General features: G+C 34.3%; 3 protein-coding genes across 4 annotated transcripts in view; 2 read left to right on the top strand and 1 right to left on the bottom strand.

The window, feature by feature from the left end:
* GIIIspla2 (Phospholipase A2 group III) overlaps positions 1 to 11,388 on the bottom strand; it is a 33,722-nt gene extending 22,334 nt beyond the window's left edge. The window contains exons 1-2 of one of the 2 annotated variants that reach the window (XM_066390621.1): positions 11,229 to 11,388; positions 8,546 to 8,796 (exon numbers count right to left, since the gene is read on the bottom strand). In XM_066390621.1, the coding sequence (XP_066246718.1) occupies positions 8,546 to 8,745 (200 nt within the window). In that variant the 5' untranslated portion in view covers positions 8,746 to 8,796; positions 11,229 to 11,388. Of the gene's footprint in view, positions 1 to 8,545; positions 8,797 to 11,163 lie in introns of both variants that reach the window. The other variant, XM_066390620.1, reaches the window with a different exon arrangement.
* A 3,874-nt stretch (positions 11,389 to 15,262) lies between these two features.
* Positions 15,263 to 15,994, top strand: LOC136409287 (uncharacterized). Its single transcript, XM_066390697.1, has 5 exons — positions 15,263 to 15,306; positions 15,359 to 15,461; positions 15,519 to 15,614; positions 15,679 to 15,834; positions 15,881 to 15,994. The coding sequence occupies exons 1-5, from the start codon at positions 15,263 to 15,265 to the stop codon at positions 15,938 to 15,940; spliced, it is 459 nt and encodes a 152-aa protein (XP_066246794.1). The 3' UTR covers positions 15,941 to 15,994.
* A 403-nt stretch (positions 15,995 to 16,397) lies between these two features.
* LOC136409042 (uncharacterized) lies at positions 16,398 to 17,837 on the top strand. Its single transcript, XM_066390326.1, has 3 exons — positions 16,398 to 16,908; positions 16,973 to 17,163; positions 17,216 to 17,837. Exons 1-3 carry the CDS (start codon positions 16,701 to 16,703, stop codon positions 17,630 to 17,632), a joined length of 816 nt encoding a protein of 271 aa, XP_066246423.1. The 5' UTR covers positions 16,398 to 16,700; the 3' UTR covers positions 17,633 to 17,837.
* Positions 17,838 to 20,238: the final 2,401 nt, after the last annotated feature.

Here is a 20,238-nt window from a genome sequence, read left to right on the forward strand (position 1 = left end):
TAGAATGTAGCTAAGTTATGAGTAGGAGCACATTTAGCCTAATTTACTGATACAATAGCATTTTTTTTTAACCAGAGTAGTTTTTTTCACTGACTCCATCATTTATTTAATTTTCTAATACGAGTGTGTGTTAGGGATTCCTAACAGATGAAAATGTTAGAGATTGCACTTGTTTTTGTGACTACTACATTTGTTGCATATTTTTACTTTTGTAGGTGCTTGTGGTAATTTTTTTTAACAAACGCGTAATTGGAATAAACTCTAACAGATCCTAATGAAGTTTTTTTGTGACTTAAAATCTCAACAACTTAAATGACATAGCTTTATTTTTTAGATATGTTCTGAAAAATACTTAAATCAGAACATGTGTACATAGTGTGTCCAGAACAATACTAATGTTTAGATACTTCTTAAATGATAAATTCATTAAACGGTTTTGAAAAGCAAATGTGAAAATTTCATGGCACATGGCACGCTATAAATAATTTCAAAACAATGATACACAATTTGCCAAAAAATAAACATTTGCTATGATAAATTGCCAAATGGAATACGTGTTTCACTAAAAATTTTCCTCTTTTCAGGCTTGGTTTTTTAATATTGTCATTACCGGTTTAGGTGACTTTTCTAGTATTTTCTTACCTTTCCACTTTTTTAATTTGCCATTATATTAATACCACCCCGATCCTTATGAATTGTTGTGAGGTTTACCATTTAAATAAGGATAAATCAAGCGCTAAATGCAAAGTTCCGTTGAGTAGCAAGCTTCAAATAGAAATTATTCAAATTTTCGATACTTAAAAGCTGATTTCTATTTAATTTACCATTGTCCTTGCCCCTTCTGGTACGACCCTAGTCACTGTAATAAAGGATTGCGAAATTTACCGTGTAAAGTGTTTAGTGTTATATATTAAACTGCGGTCACGATCTTCCAGAGTGACAACTTCTTATCTCGGGAGAAAAAATTGATCATCCTCTCTCTTCAAACTAACAAGGAACAGAGAGAAAGGAAAAATCTAACACAACCTAAGATAACAATCGATGATTTTTTCAACACTTTCCCGACGACAAATTCATTCTGATTATCTGATCAGAAGCGGGCAATCGATCAAACTAACCAAGATTTATTCAACTCCTAAGATGTCGAGAAAAAACCGGCTGCAATCCCCTTAAAGGCGGCCTATTAGTTTCATTTTAATTTTCAATTTAATCGATAGGATAATTAATTATGACAGCCTACAGAAGGAGGTTGTCGATAGGAGGGTAAATTGTTCGAAGCCGCCGTTTTTTTGAGTGTGAGAAAATGACTTCAAGAACAAATTTTCCTCTTAATGAAGTAACACCAGCAAGAAGATTTGTGTGGAATGCGTGTTCTCTAATGACAATCAATTAGATCCAACACACACCATGTACTAATAAAAATTCTTTTAATTGGTCGATAGACTTACGTTCAGGTTCTCTTCTAGCTAACAAGATGCTGTCGAATGCATTTTAGTTTAACGACGCCAATAATTAAACAAAATGCTTAGTTTGTTTTCAGCAGCATGTACGGGCATGCCATGTACGAAAAAACCATTAAAAATATATCAAAGTGCTCGTCGATACATAAACACGGGAGATTTGAGTCGAGATCGACGCACGAACACGGTCGATAAAACGGACTTAGTAATGATTTTATGCAAATTGACCGACAATAGACGGACATGTGTATTAGAACGTGCCCATAAACGGTTTCTGAAAAATGGCATTTACGGACCGGCCCTAATGTATGGCTTAATTTAAACATGGCCGCCGATAGCCATCTGGGAGATGCAAATTAGGTGGTCAGAACTATGAGTGTTGAAAGCGAACTACCTCTGGGTTATGTAAAATATCTTAAATTCAACCTAAGCACAGTTGCGTTGAGGTATGAACGTAACGAAACATAATACTGTTGTAACGAAACGACGGTGAGGAAAATCAGTCATGTGAAAAGTGCGTTTTTCCTTGCGAAAACCGGGCAGATTTCCGAAAGTTGTGCACACGATGCATATATGAAATTTTTCCAAAGTTTCAGAAGCAGGAAAAGCTCTAATAAAAGGAGCTTTTCAGAAATCAGAATCTAAGGAAAAGAATCGGAAAGCATTTATGTGAATTAAGCATTGAGGATAACAGATTTGGAGGTAAATAATTATCGATTTTCTGCCAGGCACGCTGTTGAGATCTACAACTGAAAATCGTCTGATGTTTTAATTTCAAGTCCACTCACTAAATGCATTTAAGCCCTTCTAAACAATACACCAAGGGACCTAAACTTACCCCAAAAAATTCCTTTGAACCCAGTCAATAGCAGGTTACAATTGAAACAGATTAATTATCGTTTATTATTCCACCCCTTTTTCAGTTCCAGCAAGGGTATCGAATGACTTGACTCGCATCCGGGTTTGTGTGTCTACCACCCTTTCAAACAACTTAATTCGAGATGCACTTGTTTCATGAATGCCCTTCAGAGGCTATGGGGTGAACTACAAGTCTCCCTACTTTTAAGAAGTTGTTAGTTATTCATGAAAAGTATGAAATCTTCTGATATTGGACGCACGGGCATACTCCAGCGATGTCGAAAAGAATAAACAATTCCATTTCAAACAAAGTGCTTGAAATGTGAAGAATTTGCATTTAACTCTAATTTATACTATAAAAACGTATATATGGGACAGCTGACACTCTTTGAATCTAGATCTCTTTTGCAAGAAGATTATAACGCGACTGGAATTCTAGTTCGACCTCTAAAGCTTAGACATATAACAATTTGTTACCTGACACCATGACATGCTAATCGTTGCTTCTGATCCTATCAGAGTCTTAAAAGGATCATCGTGATTTTCTGACAAACATATTCCTGCCACAATAATTAATAGTGAGACTTTCACAATTATTCTCTTCACACGAAACCTCTAAAAGTAGGTACCAATTTTTTCGTGGCAGCACCTTTGAGCCGGATTATCAATATTAAAACCATTGCCAATTCGAGACAAGCACATAGTGTGGCGAAAGTGTTGAATAACCCATAGAGAACTTCATCCGCCGTTAGTAATTTAAATAACATGGTAAGTAAGATGTCGTCTAATGCTGTTTCGACACGAAATTGTGCCCACGTTGGTAGTAAAATCATTGTCTACCGAAATGGTAAGTACGAACTTCTTTTATACTTCGTTACAGTTAAGCGAGAGGATTCTTGCTGACACACCTTCGCTAAATGTTTCCTCTTAGGTCTGTTTTCTGTAGAAAAGCACCCATGAATGTAGGTACTTTGTGTTAAGCCTCGTTGGTATTCGTGGTGCTAGTCATCGTTTTCTTTCGAAAATAGATAAGGAAAATTTCCTTGTAAACGCAAAAATGTTGGAGTTTTTTAAGATAATATTATCCGAATATTTGGGATAAATAGCACAATTTACATTTAAAAATTGAAAAAATAATCAAACTCATAAAAATAATCGAGTTTTGAGGGAAAAATGGCTGGGATTCATCTCAGATCCTAACGACAATTTTTGAAAGGAATATGATATAATCTTTCATCAAAGTTTTGCAGAAGCCGTTCTCGAAAAATTATTAAAACAGGGCTCTAATTTCATTAAAAAGCAGCATTGCCAAATACCTAAAAAAGATATCCTGCGCTTTTGCTGAAAAAATCTGAAACAAATTCTCATCATTTTTTTTGCTACCTACTTTTGAAACTTAAAAAAAATCATGGAAAAGCAATACTTTTGTGAAAAAAGAGGCGTTTAATAGGTCACATAGGAATAATCTAAGGAATTTCATAAAACTGATCCCATTTTTCAGAAAAATTTGAACGGATTTTAAACTAAAACTTCGTCCTTTTGGAAGCCAATATTATAGTCAAATTTCATCAGTTCTGAAAAAAATGTCTATATTTATGAAAATAGTCTAAAAAATATTATGCCTGTGTTTTATTTGATATCACTGATAAAATATTTGATTTTTAAATCTTCGAGAAACTGAAATTGGTCAAAAATTGAAGGCGCGAAGGAAAAAGAAAAACTCAGAATTTTTTTTAATCACACTAAATCCCACCAAGTAATTTTTGAACATAAATTGAAATTAGTTCGGATTGAGAAAGTATTGCAATGAATCATATAAGCTTAATCTGAAAAAAAACCTATCGTTTTAGTAACACTCCCTGGGGCCTAATGGGTATATGTGTGATAAGCTGATAACCTAGTGCTTATCGGGGAAGATCCTAAAATATTAGAAAACGACTCTAAAATTTACCAAATCTTTTAGGAAAAATTTCCCTAAAGTGCCAACAAAAACTGAATAATATTTGTACAAGTCTCGGGCAAGAACTGGAATCGGAAGACGTTCGTATTAGACAAATCTCAAACGCCTGTTAGTAGCACTTCTTTGAAACTAAGTTTGATAAATTTGCTCAAGAATATTGACAAAATAGGAAAAATCCCTCTCTATGCTCTATATAGAAAATGCGACATCGATACATGCTTGATATTACCACTTAAACACTATCAAAATCCCCGACTTGAGTTCGTTTTGATCCGTCAACCCTGACACCCCATCCAATGTAACCCCCAGCGATTGCGGGATTTCCCTATACAAACTCTTAATCTGTGTGCAATGCAATGTAACTAATTCGGTTAGCGGTGTAAAGAACATGGCAATGCCAAATGATAAATGTGCTTCAAGGGGAACTTTCTGATAGTTGTTTTTCTTTCGAGTTTCGGTTTCGATTTCCATCATCATAGTTTTGTTCGAGAAAGTGTCTGTTTGTAAGTGGAATGCAAATACTCAAAGCAGGGTATTGTATGTAAATGAAGTAGTAGGTAACATTTGTAGGGTTGGTTATGACACCCTGTTTGTTTAGATCGTGATGGGGATACTAAAGATGACAAGCATGCAGGTGTCTTTGTTTGCATTTTAAACATTTTTATTGGGAGCCTAATTTCAAAATCAATTTCAATGCGTGACCTTTCTTTGCGTGCATTGTTAGATTTTCAAAGGTCCTCAATATTTTGCAGTCGGCAATAAAGAGATGCCGTTAAAATTCCAAGGTATAAAGACGCCTGTAAAGGGATCTTTTGACTATCAAACACGACAAGTGAAACAGCTTGTAACTTACGTTTATATTATAGTGCCTATTGCCGACTCTAATAGCCTTCCAAATTTTCGAACTTTAATAACTCTCAATACTGCTAATCTAGCTCTCTTTCTCTCCACTTATAACTGGTTCAATTTTTGTTAAGGAGCATTCTGGATGTTAAAATATTTTTAAAGTCTACTTGATATTAGTGGTGTGTCTCTAACAGTCTTTCGGATTTTTAAGCTTTTAGATTTGAATATTGCAAAATGTAGTTGCCTCTATTTCCAACTAAGGAAAATAGATTTTTCTTTAAAAAACACTCTGTATATGAAAATGTTCTTTGAACTTAGAGGATAATACCTATTTTTATACTTTTACAGTTCTTATACCTCTCTCTAACAATTTTCGAAATTTTTGAACACCAACAATTAAATATTGTAAAATTTCATTTTGTGCCTTCAACCGAGGAGGGTTGGTTGGTTCTTATGGAGCGCCTGTATATTAAGGTGTTCCTAGGTCTTGTTGGAAAGCACCTTTGTTCTAATGTGGATTTGAGATTTTAAATATCTCATTTCTGTAACTGTTGTAAAAAGGAGACTAAGTTGTTTTCGTAGAGTTTGCCAATCTTATAGAGACGAATTAGCGGACTGCATTTTCCCTTAAATTTCGCTGAAAAAGCATGTTTTAAAGGATGTTTTGACGATCAATAGAGAATAAAAGAGTGCGTTTCATGAGAAAGGAAAAATGAATTCTTATGTCCTACCAGAAGGTTTCCTTGTTTGCGTTTATGTACTTTCTTTTAAAAACTTATTTGAAAATCAAGCTCAGTGCCTGACCTTGCTTTACGTGTATATTCAGATTTTCAAAAGCCCTTTGTATCGTGCAACAAAAGAACTAAAGGGTGTCTTTCTTTCGCAAAGCCTCTTGCGGTAACTGGCACTCAACCCCCGTAGACCACTCGAGATGACGCACCCTCTCTCACTCGCACGGGGTTTAACGCAAAGCCGGTTAAATGCCATTATTAAGAGGGACAGTTATACCCACTTAGTGTTAAATAAAAATGAGCAACTTCGCATCTGAGGTTGGGATTTATTGGTTTTCGCCTCCTGACGACTATTGTGTGTTCACAAAAGGAGATTCAAAGAACTGCGTGGCTCACAATGACGTGCAAATAACGTGAACATCCTAGGATTAGATATGCGGCCTACAGGGTGTTGCATGGATGATTTAAAGCCGGTGGATGACGATTTTAAGGTGAAAAATTTGCTCCTACACGAATATTATGTGCTCCAGACTTGCACATGTCTTTGCCAATACCATGTCTAAACGGTATGCGAAATAAATCATTCTCGACGCCTACCTGGGAAAGTTCGCAACATACAAACCAGCAACAATGGTCATTTAATTTAGTCTAGGATTTTTTGTCTTGTAGAGCAAAGTATGAGTAGAGGAGTATGGGTAAATTTCCGAGTTTGAATTTTTAGCTTCATCCTAATTCGTAGATGGTAAAAAGTTTATGTTTTAGCTCTCAAGTCAAGGTAAGAAGCACAGAAGCCTCAAAGGGGTCAACCATCTCAAATCGTCATTACAACACCATTGACTACACACCAACTTACTTATGTAACATTAAACAAACATTTTTTATACACGGTGTCCGATTTTTTTTTCTTCATTTTAAATATCTATTTATCACTCTTAATCAACAATATATTAAACTTTTATTCGTATTGTCAATCGTTTCTAAGAAAATAACAAAAATATATTTAAATCGACTCCATAACTTGATTGAAAGGGCAATGCGAAAACTGCTGGAAAAGTAATGAAATTAAAAATTTTAAAAAAATTTCGAGATACTTTAACGATCCTTGTATACTAATCCATAGTAAAAATATGCTTGCACAGCTATTTTTTACCTTGAAATTTGAACGGCAAAACACTAAGGTAACTCGTGGCTCCAAATCGTAAAGAATAAAAAAAGGCTCTCACGACACAATATCTTTTTCAAAAATCATAAGTTGCTTTAGAAATTAGATATTTTGAATTTTGAAATGGAAAAAAAGATTTCAAATTTGAATGACAAGAAAATGTCCTAAGTCACCACTGTAAAAGTGGAATATTTTTTAAAATAGATGAACTTTCATGTTATAACAATCTCCTAAAAAATATAACTCAATTTAGGATATAAATATCCTAGCAGCTTTTACACTATTCGATAGTCAAAATATTCAGCAAATAACCGTGTTTTGTGCTGAAATTTGAATGCCAAGGCAATGAGGTAACCGCTATAAATGTAAGAAAATAACAAAAATAAAAACAACACAACTTTCGCATTATAACAGTATTCAAATCGTAATTCCTTTTAGGAAACAAGATGATGTAAGGATCTTTGCACTATTCAACATCCAAAAGATTCCTCTATAAACATGCTAATGACTTGAATTTTGAATGATAAAGTAGGAACTTAAATCGCTGCAATAAAAGAAGAAAATACTTTTTAAAAAGAGGTTAACCTTCATATTATAACAAATTTCAAAAAAAGCAAAGACGGAAAGAAAAAAGCACTCGAAATTCGCAATTAAGATATAGCAATTTCATAAAATTGTAACTCTTTTAGGATTTCGCTGTTTTAGTGATTTTTTTCTATTTGGGGAGCAAAATATCATATTGCTAATATATGCATACCTTGGAATTTGAACGAGAAGGGAATTAAGGAATTCTTCATTCTACAAAGAAATAGACTTATAAGATCGACTCATTCCTTATTATAACATTATTTAAAAAATCGAACCATCATTTTGAAATGGGACACTAGATCTCAAATACCCATCATAACACCATTAAAACTTCCCTGGAAAATATCAAACAAACACACCTATTAGTATAAAACATAAAGTTCCCATAAATCTATTCAATGGTGTGTTCTATGCTAGAATTAGGTACGAGATGGCTTTTATAGCTTAAGCATGGTACCCTATCTCAACTTTGTTTGGTATCTTTAGTTACGAAAAACCTTTAGAGATGAGTCTCTATCGATAAAACATTTTCGCAACGTGAAGATCACTCAGAGCGTTCAGCTACAAACTTTCGAAACAGCTTAAAAAACTGGATAAGTATTTCAGAGAATGACATTCATTCAGTTGAAAACTTCTGCTTTTAATAGCACGATTCCTGTAATTCACATATCGACATACTACAAAACATTCCTCTTAATTGAGCCTCACAACACCCACAGAATTCGACAAATGTTTATTTACACTTCAGATTTTATTGATGCATAAACACTGTAAATTCGGCTACCGTAATCGTACCCCACAGACAATATCCATCAATGAACATCTGAACTTTATAACCTTCTTAATGGGACACACATTTTCCTAGGTCGGTTACAAGAAATTCTCATAACTTCTTGTAAACACAATGACTCTATTGGCAGCAATAAAATCGTTCAGGTACCTTTTCCCGACTGTAGTGTCCTTGGCAGCGATTCCCTTGTAAAAAATTCTGGTCTCCAATTCGTCATCTGTGAGGGTGTTTATGGAGATGAAATCCCGGACTTCCACTGTGGTCACTAAATCGGCCAACATACAGACAAAGAGGATTGCCACCAGGAGGTGGCCGCGACACCTGGGGCACCTCTTCTTCAGTCTCCACATTCACTGAGGGAGACGATGTAGGAAGTTACATTGAAACATTGAAGATTTCATCTGAAAATATCATAAATAGCTATGAGCATGATGATATAGAAGGGCATGAGTGGGCTTCATCGAGGTTAATAACTTTGTCCCGTGATATTTTTAGTAGACCTAGTCCAGGCCTGCGGAATGTAATTAATATTCAATCTATTGCTTGCGAAATTGTGATATTTTAAGCCAGAATCTCCTGATGTTTTTTTGCAATCCTGCCAAGAATCGTGATTTGCCTCAATGCAGCTTCGGGTTCTATTACTCGAAATCTAGAAATAGACAACATAATTATGTTCCTTAAGCCCAAAATATGAACCATCGGATTCGGTCCGGCCAATAATATGATGTTTTAGTAGCATTTCATTGACTGTGGTGCCCATATGCTGAAGACACCCATAAACGTATAAAAAGGCATTACTTGTTCAAATACGCTAACGGCTGCTCGAGCTGCGACTTGAATGCAAATAAGCAAATGATGAACCTAACACGGATTCCGTTCTTTAATCATGCGTTTTGTACCTACATTTACTGGCAAGTGGTCAACAAATCAACACGGTGGATGCCTATGGTGATTTATGGGGTTTAGAAAAGTATCATCCATTATAGTTAAATTAGTTGTTATCACGCAAACCTTGCAATTTGAAGCAGAGGCGGTGATTTATTTGAACGAATCAATTAACCAATGAGAAAGAAAAGGAAATTTGGATACATCAGAGCCATGGATTTTAAGCTCAACAAGATGTGCTTTAATGAGTTCGATTAGATGTGCTCTTCTGGCCACAGCAACTTAATTTGTAATGGTATTAAAGAGAATGTGAGTAATTCTAGCTTAAGTTCAGATTTCGCATACGTGATAAATGTATCAATAAAATAAAGTTCTTTTATACATACATATATCACTGCGAGGCTTGAAGAATGAGGTTTAATGTGGTTTAAGTTTACACTTTAATAATGGAAAAACATGTTGAGACTAGATAAGTTTCAAAAGAGATAAATTTTATTTTTTATTTTGCTTTTCATTTTACTTCCTTTTACTTGAAAGTGAAGCATTGGCTTGGTGAAGGAGGAGGGGATGATAGTAAGGTTAGAGCCAATACTCAAGTTAAGTTAATAGATAAATTTCTGCTAGAATTTCTGAACTTAATTTTAATACCTAGAGCAACATGAATGCGAAACTATTTCTGTTGCGGAAAAAAAGGAAAGTGGCAGTAAAAAAGATCTGTTTCCTGACTAAAACCTTTGTTACAATTTTGGAACTCCGCATTGGATATTTTTAGTTTTCCTCACAAGAAAATATTTTTTTCCATATGGAAGAACACGAAAGTCAGACCTTCCCTTTTGCAGAAAGAAAAATATTATCCACGTTTAAGAAACAATTTACTTACAACTTGATCTACAAGTTAGATATTTCCATTTCTCATGGCCCGGATAGAAACATAAAAGTGAAGCATTTCCTTTTTGTGAAAGAATAGGTGTTGATAGCTACATCCGTTCATATTATCCACTTTCAAGAAGGCAGTTTTCTTACTAAATCTCTGTTCCACCATTTAACCATCAGATTAGACAATTTTTTCCTATATCTAGGAATTAAGAATACGAAAGGGTCAATCAATTAAACCCTCAAAATGAACCTTAGACGCATATGGAAAGGCTTTTAAGAAAGCAGCTAAATGATCTATTGATCTATCCAGTTGAATGGAGAAAGTCGTAAGGTTAATTTAGGTTCGCCAATCCTAAAAAAGCTAAACCTGTAAAATGGCAGGTTTTTGGTTCAGTCAAGGAGGATTAATTTCAGGTTTTCCTATACTTAAACTAAGCAATTCCGTTTAATACGGAGCAAAAGCAGCAATTAAACTTCGCAAAACACATTTTCATTAATCATTACTGATTTAACTTTTTGCAGATCAGAGGCATAGAAAGGAACGATTTAGTGTTAATTATTTTATAAGTGCTAAGTGGATCAGCAAGTATAAGTTAATGTCTTATCATCGCACATTTGAATAAGCTGATGGCGTTATAGCCATAAATCAACAGGTTAATTTTTTTGGACGCGATGAAAAGTATAATCACATTATAAGTAGAAGAAAAATACCCAAAAAATTAATTGGTCCTTGCCCACAAATATACCACTGCCTCAAGCGCCAGCGACAACTTCATTAAAGTATAATATATCCTGCTATAATCCGACTGCGTCAAAACAGATCACAACTTAATTACTAAGACGAATTAAATTGATTTATACCATCAGATTAACAATTTTTTGTCTGCAAGTCTGAAAGCCCATCGCTTAAAATTCCCATTGCTAATTATCTTGTCATAAATTAAATTTAATTAGAAATTTATGCAAAAAGCGGAAGTTACACCCAGTTTTTGCGGATTTCTACTTACCGTGACATTAAATGATAGTCCTTAAAATCACTATTTGCGATAAAGTTTCGTCAATGGGCACCCACCATCAGACCCGCAAAACAAGTGCCGCCGAAAACAATTGACTAGCGAAACAATCGCGATCCCGCGAGCAATCTCGACCTGTACCTCCTTGACTTTTCTCACGTGCCAGCGTGATACCGAATGATACTGAATGAGAAGAAAATCCGGGTCTGTAGAGCTGAAGAGAGGCGAGAATCTCGCCGGACCATTAGCGCAGCCTGATTCTTGATTCTTGGAGTCGAGGGCCCTCCTACCAAAATCAAACATTTCGGCATAGGACAATGGGGAAGGATCGGCAGCCAAAGGGCGAACGTCGAGGGTGGTGCCGAATTCGGAGGGCTGGATTCTGCACGCTTTCGAGGTCAAAATTGCTGTTTTCTGGGGCTCAAAACTTACACAATATGAAACAAAGTTTGTCGCACCCACTCAAATTTAAGATATGAGTTTTTTTTAGATGATGCCTATATGCTAGAGTTATATAACACGTTTGTTTTTTTATTCAGTTTTCAATTTGGACCGGTCGTCGAAGTTTCGACGTATCAAAGCATTCTGCAGGAAGTTTTATTTGTTCCTCTTTATGTTTCCTTTATCATTTTTAAATTTTTAACCTGAAGATATTACGGTAATTCGAGAATGTTTGTTTGAGTCCTTGAAAACCCTACCCATGCCCGACCCATGAAATCACTAATAAACTTTTATCATATTTATTTCACTTATTTTGTAGTTCTAGATTTTTTCCTTTTTCGTGGCGATAAGAATAGTTGCCCATTCACTTTCCTCTTTACGGAATACGTTTCTTATTTTATAAAACAAGTTTATGCCCCTTTATTGCGAACAAATTGTTACACAACAAGGTCGTTTTTAACAAGAAAACTAAATTTTGATTTTGACGATTTTTTGAATTTGGCATTAACGTCCGAAAATTTCTAATATGAAATGAAATTGAGTTAAATATTTTTCCTCTGTGTTTGTTTATGTAGAAAAAAATCATTTGCGTCCCATGGTGAATCAAAATATTTAATAAGTTGAAATGGCCTATACATAATACTATCGACTATAGCAAATGGAATGAATGATGGATGGGTTAGTGCTAGCATTTACATTAACAAATTAGGGCTTTATAAAGCCATAAAAATATGATCAAGGAAGCATTGAAAGAATAGCGTAAATTCTTAATTTAATTAATTAATTAAAAATGATAAAATGTAATTATTGTTCCTAATGCGTTAATTCATTATAATTCATTTGGATACCTAAAAAATTGGATACCTAAGGAATGTAGTTTTTTAAGTGCCTTTCTATGCATGAGTCCACTGAGTCTATCCTCTTTATTGATACAATTTTCGATCTTTTTGATGCAAACAATTCAATTCACAAAACAACAGGATGTCAAGTTTTTCATGCAGTATGTTCAATTTCATTTCATGACCATCTACGAAAGTTTTATAATCCATTTCAGTCGTACTCTTTTATATTGTAAATACTTTTCTTGGCCCTCAATATGAACCTTGTTAATTTCTTCCCAATGGCCCTTTTTACTCGCATTCGATTTGGATAATGAGCAAAGCAAACTCTCAAGCTGCCAAAGTTTCGGTTGTTTACTACTTCGGATGTACCATTGTCAAGGCTATCATATACGAGGTATGTTCAAAAAAAAACCGGGAATTTTAAATTTTTTGGTAAATTTTGTCTTATTCAACTACGTCAATTTTACCCTCTTCAAAATAGGCCCAATTAGTTAAGATATACTTATGCCAGCGCTTCCAATCCTCGAAACATTTCTAAAACTCAAACTTTGGAATACAGTGCAGCTTCTTCAGCGATGCGCATTTAATCTTGTTTATGCTTGCAAAACAACGACCTTTTAAAGTTCTCTTTATTTTCAGGAACAAAAAGAAGTCGCAGGGAGCCATATCTGGCGAATATGGAGGTTGCGGTATCATTACAGTATTGTTTTTGGCCAAAAATCCCCGAACAAGCAATGAAGTGTGAGCGGGCGCATTATCGTGGCGCAAAAGCCATGAATTGTTTCGCCACAAATCCAGGCGTTTTTTTCGAATTGCTTCACGCAAACGACATTGAACTTGTAGGTTATATTCTTTATTGATCATTTAATTTTGTGACAAAAACTCATTGTGTACTATGCCATTATAAATCGAAAAACGCTATGCGCATTACTTTTAGATACAATTGCACTTATCGAGCTTTTTTTTGTCTAGTGATCCAGAATGCCTCCATTGGGATGATTGAATCTTAGTCTTGACGTCATAACAGTAAACACATATTTCGTCACTTGTTATGATACGTTTCAGTAATTCTGGATCGTTATCGATTACTTTAGCGATCTTGAACAACTTCCATTCGCCGCTGTTTTTGTCGAGATTGAACAATTTTGGAACAAACTTTGCAGTCACACGTTCCATACGCAAAACATGCAAAACAATTTCACGGCATGGACCAACTGATATGTCAATATCTTCAGCGATCTCTCTGATTGTAATGCGACGATCTTTGACAACAGTTTCTTCCACTTTTTCTACGGTTCCTTCCGTTTTTGATGTGCTGGTTCAAGGTAACTAGTAAGCCCTATGAGTTTGGGAATGTTCTTTGACAGGTCGCTGGTTTGTGACTTTAAGATCAATTCATAGTTTTATTGTTAGAAATTGTCAATCTAATAGATCATTCAGAAAGTTATTAAAAATATGAAATCGCAAATTTTAAGCAGTTTATTGAAAATCTTGTTCCACCATTATGGAAACCAGATGTTTTTCTCATAGGAACAACGGACAGTAAAAACGATTGAATTGGAAGTATGACTGATATTACAAATTAGCATTGTGCTAAATGTCCATTTACTGACAATGACAATTTGTCGTTTGCAGATCTTCTTACCTCATTCATTTGTCAAATTCAATGGCAGCTACTGTCATTTTTTTTATATGGGAGGGAAGGCATCTGTTTTCCGTGGGAAACAAGATTTTTACTAATTTGAAATAATATATATTCGTGTGGAAAGTTATCAGCAAACAGAATAAATGATCGTTATCTAGTGCTAGAATCACATTAACGAAAAACTAATAATTAATAAGAATGGGGTTTTTATACCCTTCACAGATATAATAAAAGCAGCACTAAAAGAGTATCTTGCATTCATAAGAAATACATCAACTTTCAACTAACTCGGCCATTACGCTAGTAGCTGATTTGACTTCAACTACTTGAGAATAGTAACATAATGAAATCCAAAAATGAAAAAGGTAATATTGTTATTTTCTCTATTGTTTTTACCATTTACGGTGTTTCTAGGGAATTTGATACCTGTTGTATATAGTTTTTTAAGTCTCTACAAATACATGAATCCACTATGCATGTTATGTTCCCTGATAATGTTCTGCCTCGCTGTGCTGCAAACACTTTATTTCATAGAACGACAGGACCTCAAATTTTTTTTGCAATATGCTCAATTTTATTTCTGTACCATCTTTGTAAGTTTTAAAATCCACTTTCTGAAGTCCTTTCTTCACCCTCTAAATACCTTTCCAGGCCTTTAATGTGAACTTTCTCTATCCCTTCGCAATGAATATTTTTGGTACTACCATAAAGAATTTTAGCGCTCTTTTCGTTGTCGATGTTAGTTGCATCAGACCAAAAACACTGAGACAAATCACGAAATTAGTGAAACATGAAGAATTTAGATTTATTGTGTGGATCGTTGTGACCTTCTCAGTTTTGGTATTGCTTGAGTATTCCTGGGCCCAAAACAGGGAGCGTTATATGACTCTTTCCGTCCTGCTAAAGCAGCATATGCGTTTAGGTGAGTAACGCGAATTGCATTTTACATGAATATCACTAAATCAAAAACTTAGATTCTGTAGGTGCCCAAGTAATACATTGGGGAATTCATTTGCTTTTCCTACAGCTGGCTCTCCCCTCGATAGCAGTTCCCACATATTTTGTCTACTTCATCTTTCATCTTAAGCTTCAGCTCATAATGCTCATAGAATATGTGGATACGTTTAATCACAATGGAGAAAGTTTAGATCCTAAGCACATTATAATGAAGATTCGTTATATCATCGAGAAACATGTAGAGATAAAGAGGTTAATATGGTGAATAAGTTTGGAATTGGCCTCTTTAATAAGTCTACTACAGGTACAGCGTCAGGGCTACAGAGCACAGCCAATTGTTTATTTATACTCTATACATGGTTAATGGAGTTTTTTTGGGTGTAATTTCCATATACTCAATAATATCTGTGAGTATTTGTGAGAACTAACATTGTAGCAATTTTTCCATTCTAAAAATCCTTTAGCCCGAAGTTAACACCAGAGATGGGATTGCGATGTTTTTTGCTTACTTCATGTACAGTTATGGGAACTGCGATTGCGTTCAAAGTTATATGGATTTGGTGTGTAATATGAACTGAAAATCATGTGGAATATGTCCAATGGAACTTTCTATATTTTCTATAGAGCATGACTTTAGTTGACTCCATCTATAATCTGAAATGGTATCAATGGAACACCCAGTGCAACAAGATGTACATAATATTGCTCACTAACGCTTCTAGAGGCTTAAAGATTTCAATTTTTCTTATCATCAATATTAGCAACGACTTATTCAAGGAGGTACATAGATGCCCAATGCATATTTGTTTTTAGCGTTACTTTTTAGATTTGCAGAATTACTTATGGGTTTGCGAATTTCTTCCTTTCTTTCACAGCCAGAAAATAGAGGAGAGAATAAAGGGAAATCCATATTTAGAGACTTAAATTTATTAATCAGGACAACTATAGATTTTCCATCAAAGGTAGCAATCGGAGGTTCCTACGGCCAACCTCTGAATTAAATTGAACTGCGGAGCCCGCCACAGAAACACGTCCTGCCTTGCACAAATAATAGTTTGTGCAACGTAGGACGTGAATAATCCATATTTCAGGGATAAAAAACGCTTCATAAATATGAAATAAAAACGCCGTGTCCATATAAAAAAACTGAGTTGGTATCAGTATCTGAAATGCGAATAGCTCCTTGCAACAACAATACACCTGTGTTAGAGATAAAAAGAAAGTAACAAACAAACCATTAATCAACATTTTTCGATATTTAATAATAACCTTCGTACCTAGCATAGCAATTAGAGGTAGTTCAATGATTTGGATTTTCACAAACTTCGTCATCTAGCTCTATTTTTAGAGAAAATTTGAGATTTTTGGGAAGAACACTACTAAATTGTTCCACATTGATATAATGCGATTTTTGGCCTCTCACGTGATTATTGATTTGTACTTTTAAGTTTTCATATTATCGCCCTTTTTTGGCGAATCGTCCTGAACACTTCAGACTAAAAAACATTGAGAATTTGAACTGCCCATTTTGGCAATCAGATTTGATTAAAATTAACCTGCAGGCTCGTCACCAGTAGCCTTATTGTTGCCTACTTAGGTATTGAAGTTTTTTGACGTTTTATTGAGCAAATTCGGAAACGTCTGCCATGGCCTGTAAAATGATAGGTACTGGAAATAGAAATTTAGAGAAGTTGGTGAGAAACGAAGGAGCCTCAAAGACTATAGCGAAAGATATAGTCCTAGAAATTGTAGCTAACGCTTTGGATATTACCGACAACAACACCATGACTAGAATTCCTGCAGAACCATTTAAGAAAGTTCCTGTGAAGAAAAAACCTTTAGCTCAAATAAGAGGTACCACCACACCCCGTCATTTTACTCTCTCTCTCTATCTTTATTAACATTAACAACCATTAAGGCATTGGAGACCAAAGAAGTAATGAAACCCTCGAAGCTCAAGAAACAATTATCCATAGCCCCAGAGCGAGAAAGAAAAACCGTCTTACAGACTTAGCCGAAAACTCTAAACAAGTTATTTCTAAAATGATCTCAAGTGAGTGCAAAGCCAGCCCATATGACGAAAAGAAAGATCAGAAAAAACTAGTTGAGGTAATAATGGTGTTAAGCTTTCCTTCAGCTAATCAGTGCATATTCTTTGAAGCTGACCGATGTGGTCTACATTAAGGATGAGCCATTTCAAAGCAAATACAAAGAGCGTCCAGAGAAAGTTTCCTTGCCTAAAGGAGATACGAATGAAAACATGATGACTAAGCCTGCATCTGAAAAACTAATGGGAAACGTGAATTTGGATCCCACAAAAGAAGACTCGGTGGAGAAGAAAAGAATGACTTTCCCAAGAGCTACTGGATCAAGAGCTAAAACAGTCTTTATGGCCAAATGCAGGACCCTAAAGAAAGAGGCCATCAATTTCAACAAGAAAAAATGGGATGTAGGTGGCAGAATCGTAAATTTCTTCAAAAAGAAGAAAGGTAGTCAAAATGGAGAAGGGTCGAAGAGCCAGCAAAGTGAAGAGATGAGTGATTTGGAGGAAAACGGAAGTAAATATGAGGGGCAGTGATTGAGCAAAAGTAAAAGGTGTAATAACTATATTTGCAGTAGTATATTCTCCTTGCATATTCTCTATGAATGTGTTTATGTTTTTCTACCTGTATGAAGATTTTTTTATTAAAAAACTTGTGTATAAATGAACTCAGTAGCATTAACATTTAATCAAATTATCATTACAATACTAGTATTCGGACCTGTCTTAAAAATGAACCTTTTTTCCCATTATGCTATATATATTTTTATAGCTTTACCTTTATAAATATTCGAATTTCATTAGAAACTCTGATTTGCCAATTAAATTTCAATAAATTTTTGATCTTCTTCCCAAATCCTCCACGGTACAATTCAAATTTTTGCAATATCGTCTTAAAATTTTCAAATTTAATAGAAAATAATGTGAACTGCCACTCTTTTTGAACTACAACTAATTCTTTCCTTATTTGTAGTCTCAAACTTTTCTTTGTTACGATGTAGATTTTTGTAGTATTGACTCAAAATATCTATAGAAGCAGTAAATATTGTACTAAAGAAACCCATTCCTAATCGAGTTCCCAATAATTCCTAATATAAAAATAAATGGTAAGAACACCTTCAGGAGGTTCATCGAGAGGTAGAATTATGTTTATAAATTTATTGCAAATATTACATAAGTCAGAATCGTACTATTAATAAAAATTGCAGATTCTGGATAATTTGGTGAATAAAAGTTTTTTTCTGTAGAATTGCTACATGATACTTATGGCTTTTGCTTATTATATAAATCACAATTATTATGCAACTTTCGAGAGCTTAATAAATGATAAACAAAAGATGTTAGAAAAAGAACGTGTCTTATTAAAATAAAAAAAACTGTAATAAATCGAGCGTTTTATTCATCCTATTTGTGAACAATTCTATTAAACAACAAATGGGAAAAAAATTATGATTGTATATTATAGTAAATTATATTATTATAAATATTTTTAATTTATAAGAGGAAAGATACATTTTTTGTCACTTTTCAATCGTAGAATCCTGATATCTCGAGAACATATGAGAAAATTCCTTTGAAAAATATCTCAAATTTGTCATTTCGATGCGCTTCATAACCGTACGCAAACCGTTTTACAAAATGCCTTTCAGTTATATAATTGAATTAGTTTACTAAAAAAAATCGAATACTAATCAAAATTACGAATTCTGGATAATCTGATGAAGGGTAAGATTTCACTGCAGGATCGCGACATTATGCTTATGGCTATTGTTCATAAGAGAATTAAATTTTTGAAATCACATAGAAAAGAATGTTAAGGTTAATAGTGGCTTTATTCTTATTATATACATATCTATAATAATTATAGACATGATGGTATTTAATACCGTTCTCGAAAAACCTCAGACTTCTCTTTCCATGAAATTCTTTTTGCAGTAGGAAATGTATCTTTTCCCTTGTCGGGATATGTTTGCATAATGAATCTGTTGTCTTAAATTCGCAACTTTTCCACCATTTTACTAAATCTGGAAACATCGCATTATCAGCTGTACCTTTACAAAGGGCAGGTAGTACCGATATCACTTCGTAGATGAATCATTTGAATGTTAGCGCGGCCATGAACCAGATGTTCGTAATGCGCGCTACTCTGATATTCAGAATAAGCGGGTTTTCTTTTGTTTTAAAAACTCGTAAGGTACGTCATTTGACTGATTGAGTGAGTACCCCTTCTCAGTAGACTTACCTCGTGAGTGAAAGTGAGTGACGTTTAACTGTCGTTTTGTGAGTGAAAATAGGTGTTGCTGGCGTGATTCTGGCTTACACTTTTGGTGCTCGGGGGTAAGTTTTGATTGTCGTTTCTTGTAGTTTACAGTTAAGTTTTGCCAAATCAATGACAACGATGTATCTAAAATTTTATTTAAAAGTTGAAGTTATTTGCAATTTGGGTTCTTCTGAAAGGTATTCATGACCATCTTTAAACGCGATCGAAGAACGATATCACAACTTGAGTTGTTTCAAAGATTTAAACAAATTTCAGGAATTAATACTGTTTTTTCTGTTCTAGTTCTCAACTGTATACGCCTTTGCTCCGAGTGGGAATTAATTCGAAACTCTAACTGTTTTGAAGAATTATTTCAGGAATTAATAATACATTTTTTTAAAGAAGTTAATGTAATTTTTTTTGTGTATCTAAGAAAAAAAATGAAAGTAAAGTCTGTTTGCGACAGAAAAAAATTAAAGTAATTCATAAAGGGGTACCACCGCGCTATTTTTAATATTTTCACGTATTAAAAAAAAATCCGCTTATGTTGAAACGCGTCAATTTTTGTATTAACTTTTAATTCCAAAATTAGTGAAAATCAATCGTTTCAAATCGTTTCAAAAGAGCAACATTGGATATAGGTAAGTTTGTCTAGAACGCTTTATTTTTGGATCAGGAATATTTTGTGAAAAGTTGAACAGTCATTTCAGGGACACCCTATATATCTTTAACTTCTACTCAGCTATTTAAATGTTCTGGAGATTTTTAATACGTTCTCAGCCTCAAAAAGAGGATATTCATTTTGATTTACCAGAAATTTTCAAAATTGTCATTTATTTAACATTTGTAATTCTGAAGAATGCTTGGAAATATTCAAAACATG

This window comes from Euwallacea similis, chromosome 5 (genome assembly GCF_039881205.1).
Source record: "Euwallacea similis isolate ESF13 chromosome 5, ESF131.1, whole genome shotgun sequence".
Taxonomy (NCBI): Eukaryota; Metazoa; Arthropoda; class Insecta; order Coleoptera; family Curculionidae; genus Euwallacea; species Euwallacea similis.